Source organism: Oncorhynchus clarkii, unplaced genomic scaffold (assembly GCF_045791955.1).
Source record: "Oncorhynchus clarkii lewisi isolate Uvic-CL-2024 unplaced genomic scaffold, UVic_Ocla_1.0 unplaced_contig_3987_pilon_pilon, whole genome shotgun sequence".
Classification (NCBI taxonomy): Eukaryota; Metazoa; Chordata; class Actinopteri; order Salmoniformes; family Salmonidae; genus Oncorhynchus; species Oncorhynchus clarkii.
Genome location: NW_027258613.1, coordinates 27,501 through 35,000, shown reverse-complemented (window position 1 = coordinate 35,000; position 7,500 = coordinate 27,501). Strand labels below are relative to the sequence as shown.

General features: G+C 43.8%; 1 protein-coding gene across 1 annotated transcript in view; it reads right to left on the bottom strand.

Annotated features, from left to right (window-relative positions):
- LOC139397640 (phospholipid-transporting ATPase ID-like) overlaps positions 1-3,266 on the bottom strand; it is a gene marked incomplete at its 3' end in the record, with an annotated part of 29,530 nt that extends 26,264 nt beyond the window's left edge. Inside the window, exons 1-2 of the mRNA XM_071144198.1 lie at positions 3,224-3,266; positions 2,493-2,551 (exon numbers count right to left, since the gene is read on the bottom strand). Of these exons, the coding sequence (XP_071000299.1) occupies positions 2,493-2,551; positions 3,224-3,266 (102 nt within the window). The remainder of the gene's footprint in view (positions 1-2,492; positions 2,552-3,223) is intronic.
- Between the last annotated feature and the right edge of the window lie 4,234 nt (positions 3,267-7,500).

The following is a 7,500-nucleotide window of genomic DNA, read 5'->3' as shown; positions in this document are numbered from 1 at the left end:
CACAGGCTACAAGTGAAGACCGACACATCAGGGACGCAACTAATGCGTCCTTATCCAATTCCGAGGTGCATATTGAAGATATTGAAAGAACTGTCCACATTTACTTTTCATCAGCCAACAATGCAAAATGCAAAAGCATTAGCCTATGTCAATCTAATATCCACAATAGTACAAAAGTTGACCTAGTCTGTGGGAGAAAGAAATACTCCAAACAGAAGGTGTGTTCTAATACCCATACTAACATACTGTATACTACATACTTAATCAGTATACACTACGCACTATTAGTTCATTTTAACATATGTAAACAAATGGTATTCTTTCAGTGGAGCGTACTAGCGCTTCGCCTGTTTACCGGATGTTGATGCTGTTGCTATGCAACTTCTTGCTAGCTTGTTAGCATAACAAATGACTAGCTGGACATCTTAGGACTTCATTAACAATGTCCATTGACAACACACAATAACTATACCACTTAGCTAAAGCTAAGAATGATGAGAGTAATCAAGTCAATAGGTTGCGTTTGTAAAGTCACTCTGGCTATCTACTCTGATTTTCAAAGCACTCTCGTCTGAGTGTGCCAGAGCACAGAATAACTGATGAATTTACGAACACCCGCTGAATATGTACGGTGTCAGTAAACATTAAAAGCATAATTAAATTGTTGCCAGCAGACAGTTACAGTCACCAACACTCTGGACAACATGAAAACAGCCTAACCAGCTCTGCTAGGGAGAGTAAAATGGTCAGAGTGAGGTGTTCTCTCATTATGTGTCTGAAAGTAGATAGCAAGCTAGCCAATGTTAGCCAGTTAGGTGCTCTACTGCCATTGTGAGGTCAAAATGCTCGGATCTTGGCCAGAGCGTCCAGTGTCAGAGAGTGAAACGCAATTTACGAACACACAGTTGGATAGTTAGTTAGATAGCATATATGTAGTTAATATACTGGCAAGTTTCATGTATTAGTAGCCAACTAACGTTAGGTAGCTAGCTAACATACCGGTACGTAGTGCTGTAATGATATGCTATGCGGTTCATAAGGATAGCGTAGCTAACAAATTGTCAGCCAGTGTAACGTAAGTACAGTTAGTATGAGTACTGTATTCGAACACAGCTCTATTCTGGGACAGTTGTGGAATGCGATAGATCCCAAATGAATACAGCCACTAGTATCATAAAAACTTTTCTGAATGTTACGCAATGTTCTGGCCTTTCTAGGGAGTTTTTCCTGGCCACCGTGCTTCTACACCTGCATTGCTTGCTGTTTGGGGTTTTAGGCTGGGTTTCTATACAGCACTTTGTGACATCAGCTGATGTAAGAAGGACTTTATAAGTAAAACAAATCAAAATAAATAAATAAGCAGATCAGAACATTTAGCTTAAAATGTTGATAAACTATCAGGCTATTTGTGCACATGGCAGTAGGCTATAAGTGCAAATGTTCCATTAGCGGGGAAACACCATTATCTAAAGTGAACAAAAATGTGATTATGCAGGTAATGCTTTGATTATAAAGGTGCATTTTTTTAAGGTGAAAAGGATCATCCTCAAACTTCCTCAAGCTTATGTATGCCAGTTAGACTCCACACCCATTGTAAAGTGGATTCATGTGCTTCATTTTAAGAAGTTATTTGGCCACTTTAGTTGTGATACCAACCTTATCAAAACATATAGGCCTATGGGCTAGGCTGCATGAGGAGTGGGACTATGATTTGAAAAAGTCACAAAAATGATCATGCACCTTTCTCAAAACAGGGGCAAGTGGGAAAAAAGACGTAATCTATGCACTTAAATAGCAACTGGAGGACGTTTTACACCTGGTTCATTTTCATGCCAGCCAGGTAGGCTATACTCCTGTTGTAAAGAAAAGCAATGTGCTTAATATTAGGAAAGTTGAGAAATAAATATAGTAGGTCTAGCCTATAGAAAGCTGATGGGATCCTCCTCTTTTTAATAGAGGCCATCAATCTAATTTTCTCACGCAATTGCATATCCTTTAGAAATGTTGTGCAACATGAACTCATGGGCTCTCATGAAGTGTTTGATTAGACTTTTGAGAAGATTTGCATTGATGTCAGAGTGATTTAGAGGGAGTTCCAGGCTGAGTGCTGAGTTCCAGGCAGTTAGCAAGTTTGGTAAGCTACCAGAGGAGACCAGAACAGAGCAGACCAGTGCAAATCAGACCAGACCAGAGCGAACCAGAGCAGACCAGACCGGACAAGAGCATAGTAGACAAGACCAGATCAGAGCAGACCAGACCAGACCAGACCAGAGCAGAGCAGAGCAGAGCAGACCAGACCAGACTCAGACCCCTGGCAGCCTGCCAGCAGCATGACAATAACCAGACAGTGACATGCATAGTCTGGTCACAGTTGACTAACTCAACACACAAGAGCATGCATGCACAAAGTACCAAACACACACGGCAGAAGATTTACCTCTGAGGATAACAATGCTAGGCTTGCACTTACACACACATTCAACTAAACTCACCGCATACTTGAAGGAGAGGTTATACTCTCTGTCGTTTGCCCTCAGTTTCCTCTCCAACTCTGAGAGAGAGAGAGAAATTTCTGTATGTGTAATGTTTACTGTTCATTTTTATTGTTTATTTCACTTTTGTATATTATCTACCTCACTTGCTTTGGCAATGTTAACACATGTTTCCCATGCCAATAAAGCCCCTTGAATTGAATTGAATTGAGAGAGAGAGAGAGAGAGAGAGAGAGAGAGAGAGAGAGAGAGAGAGACAGACAGAGAGAGAGAGAGAGACAGAGAGAGAGAGAGAGACAGAGAGAGAGACAGAGAGAGAGGCAGAGAGAGAGAGAGAGGCAGAGAGAGAGAGAGAGACAGAGAGAGAGAGAGAAAGAGAGAGAGAGAGAAAGAGAGAGATAATATGACATTTGAAATGTCTTTATTCTTTCGGAACTTGTGTGAATGTTATATTTACTGTTCACTTTTTATTGTTTATTTCACTTTTGTTTATCCATTTCACCTACTTTGGCAATGTAAACATGTGTTTCCCATGCCAATAAAGCCCCTTGAATTGAATTGAGAGTGAGAACAGGACAGCAACGGGTGTGGCTGAAATAGCCAAATCCAGTCATTTGAATGGGTGTTCACATACACTGTATATACAAAAGTATCTCTAAACCAACGGCACATTTCTAAATATGAAATGTCATGAGCGCAGTCAAGTCCGGAGACTCCCAGCAGCTCCTCACCACTCTCTTTCTTCTTGGCATAGTTTAGACCAAAGAACGACATATTGTCTGCCTCTTCTTCACGCTCTTCATCGACGCATGGTATTTATCTGGGGATGGGAGAGAACAGGGTTAGTTGTGGACTAAAATACCCATTCACTTCATTTAACAACCCCTGAATACAAGTAACAGACAGACAGTATCATCTCAGGGCGAAACATCCTAAATGAGATACTTCTGCTTCTCATGGGGGAGTGTTTTGGAGTTAAAGTACCCAATGAGGTGTCCAGTGCCAATTACAAGCCCAGCTTGAGAACATTTGGGAGAGATTTTACTTGTAGTTGATGGCTTTGTAATGGAAGGTTTGGAAATCGCTTCCTCTTAGGTGGTTGTAGAATTTAACGTCTCTTTTCTGGATGTTGATAATTAGTTTGTATCTGCCTAATTCTACTCTGCATTCTCTCTCTCTCATTATATATCCTTCTCTCTCAATATAATCAACATATCCTTTCCATCTGTCTGTGTATGGCCTGGCAGTTTCATCAGCCTCCTCAACCTTTGACCTCTTCCCTTCGTGCAGGGAGGGAGAGGTGGTGGTGAGTCAATGGGTGTCGAGCCCTGACCTTAGAGAGCTGTTTTATTTCTCTATTTGGTTAGGTCAGGGTGTGATGTTCTAGTTTTTGTTTTCTAGTTTTCTTTATTTCTATGTTTTGGCCGGGTATGGTTCTCAATCAGGGACAGCTGTCTATCGTTGTCTCTGATTAGGAATCATACTTAGGTAGCCCTTTTTCCCTCCTTCAGTGTGGGTAGTTGACTTTGTTTGTGGCACGTAGCCCTGTAAGCGTCACGGTTGTTGCTTTCGTTTGTTTTTTTGTTGACTACATTTTAAATACAAATGAAATGTACGCTCACCACGCTGCACTTTGGTCCACTTCCAACGACACCTGTGACAATGGGAGGTGCCCCTTCAAAATATCCATCAAAATAATGTGTATGTGTGTGTCAAATCACATCAGCTACTACCAAACACTGCATGCTGCCTCACTTTTTTGTTCAAGGATTTTTATAGGAAAGGTCACATTTTTTGAGAATATTTTCGGGATGATTTGGGCAGTTGTGCCTTACAGACTTCAAACAAACATTCTTCCGAAAAATCTGCCAGCCAGTATCAGGGATGACAACACTCAGCCAGCCAGTATCAGGGATGACAACACTCAGCCAGACAGTATCAGGGATGACAACACTCAGCCAGCCAGTATCAGGGATGACAACACTCAGCCAGCCAGTATCAGGGATGACAACACTCAGCCAGACAGTATCAGGGATGACAACACTCAGCCACCCAGTATCAGGGATGACACAACACTCAGCCAGCCAGTACCAGGGATGACAACACTCAGCCAGACAGTATCAGGGATGACAACACTCAGCCAGCCAGTATCAGGGATGACAACACTTAGCCAGCCAGTATCAGGGATGACACAACACTCAGCCAGACAGCATCAGGGATGACAACACTCAGCCAGCCAGTATCAGGGATGACAACACTCAGCCAGACAGTATCAGGGATGACAACACTCAGCCAGACAGTATCAGGGATGACAACACTCAGCCAGCCAGTATCAGGGATGACAACACTCAGCCAGCCAGTATCAGGGATGACAACACTCAGCCAGACAGTATCAGGGATGACAACACTCAGCCAGCCAGTATCAGGGATGACAACACTCAGCCAGACAGTATCAGGGATGACAACACTCAGCCAGCCAGTATCAGGGATGACAACACTTAGTCAGCCAGTATCAGGGATGACACAACACTCAGCCAGACAGCATCAGGGATGACAACACTCAGCCAGCCAGTATCAGGGATGACAACACTCAGCCAGCCAGTATCAGGGATGACAACACTCAGCCAGCCAGCATCAGGGATGACAACACTCAGCCAGCCAGTATCAGGGATGACAACACTCAGCCAGCCAGTATCAGGGATGACAACACTCAGCCAGCCAGTATCAGGGATGACAACACTCAGCCAGCCAGTATCAGGGATGACAATACTCAGCCAGCCAGCATCAGGGATGACAACACTCAGCCAGCCAGTATCAGGGATGACACAACACTCAGCCAGCCAGCATCAGGGATGACAACACTCAGCCAGCCAGTATCAGGGATGACAACACTCAGCCAGCCAGCATCAGGGATGACAACACTCAGCCAGCCAGTATCAGGGATGACAACACTCAGCCAGCCAGCATCAGGGATGACAACACTCAGCCAGCCAGTATCAGGGATGACACAACACTCAGCCAGCCAGCATCAGGGATGACAACACTCAGCCAGCCAGTATCAGGGATGACAACACTCAGCCAGCCAGCATCAGGGATGACAACACTCAGCCAGCCAGTATCAGGGATGACAACACTCAGCCAGCCAGTATCAGGGATGACACAACACTCAGCCAGCCAGTATCAGGGATGACAACACTCAGCCAGCCAGTATCAGGGATGACAACACTCAGCCAGCCAGTGTGTGTAGTCAGTTAACATTGACATTTTAGTCATTTAGTAGACTCTCTTATCCAGAGCAACTTAGATTAGTGAGTGCATACATTTTCATTTAATTTAATTTGACACTTTTTTCATACTGGTCCCCCGTGGGAACCGCCTCTCAGGATCGGCTGTCATGGTGAACTCAGTTATGGACATATTTATAGCACACGCGTGTGTATTTAAGAATGTGTGTTTTAAATCAGAGACACACAGAGGCCCAAGTCTGCTAAAATACACATTCACGCACACACAGGCACGCGCGCACACACACACACACACACACACACACACACACACACACACACACACACACACACACACAAACACACAAACACAAACTCCTTTCAGTGTCAACTTCATGCCTACCTTCCCTCTATCATCTATTCATTGTGTAAAGCCCCCCAAATACACCAAAGTCAAATCGTCCCCTTATTTAAACAGCCTCCTGAAGACAACTATACAGGCCCCTAAAACCACTACACAGTACATTTTCCATCCCAGTCTGTGGTCCGTTGCCAAACAGGGCACATTGTTAAAGAGGAGGAGCTGATTATTTCCAACCACACCCACTCTAGTGCTTTAAATATCATCAGGATAATGTCAGCATGATTATGTCATCAGGATAATGTCAGCATGATTATGACATCATGATTATGTCATCAGGATAGTGTCAGCATGATAATGTAATCAGGATAATGTCAGCATGATTATGTCATCAGGATAATGTCAGCATGATTATGACATCAGGATAATGTCAGCATGATAATGTCAGCATGATTATGTCATTAGGATAGTGTCAGCAGGATAATGTCCGCATGATAATGTCATCCGGATAATGTCATCAGGATAATGTCAGCATGATTATGTCATCAGGATAATGTCAGCATGATTATGTCATCAGGATAATGTCAGCATGATAATGTCAGCATGATTATGTCATTAGGACAGTGTCAGCAGGATAATGTCAGCATGATAATGGCATCAGGATAATGTCACCAGGATAATGTCAGCATGATTATGTCATCAGGATAATGTCATCAGGATAATGTCAGCATGATTATGTCATCAGGAGAATGGCAGCATGATAATGGCAGCTTGATTATGTCATTAGGATAGTGTCAGCAGGATAATGTCAACAGGATAATGTCAACACGATAATGTCAGCATGATAATTTCACCAGGATAATGTCATCAGGATAGTGTCAGCAGGATAATGTTGGTTAAGGGCTTGTAAAAGTCAGCATTTCACGGTAAAGTCTACACTTGTTGTGTTCAGCGCATGTGGCAAATAAAGTTTGATTTGATTTGATACTGTGTGAAGATTAATGAGTAACACCTGTTAAGCAGTGGAACTCACCTGACTACGTCATCTACTGTCTGACTTCAATATAAAGTTGGGGTGTTGGAGGGGAGAGAGCGGTGGCAGTTGTGGGGCTGTGAATCTGAAATAGGGGAGGAGAGGGGCGGAGAAGAGAGGAGTAGGGGAGGAGAGGAGAAAAGGAGAAGAGAGGAAAGAGAGAGGATAGCAGGGGAGGAGAGGAGAGGAGAGGAAGAGGAGAGCAGGGGAGGAGAGGAGAAAAGGAGAAGAGAGGAAAGAGAGGATAGCAGGGGAGGAGAGGAGAGGAGAGGAAGAGGAGAGCAGGGGAGGAGATGAGAAAAGGAGAAGAGAGGAAAGAGAGAGGATAGCAGGGGAGGGGAGGAGAGGAGAGGAGTAGGGGAGCAGAGGAGGAGAGGAGAGGAGTAGGGG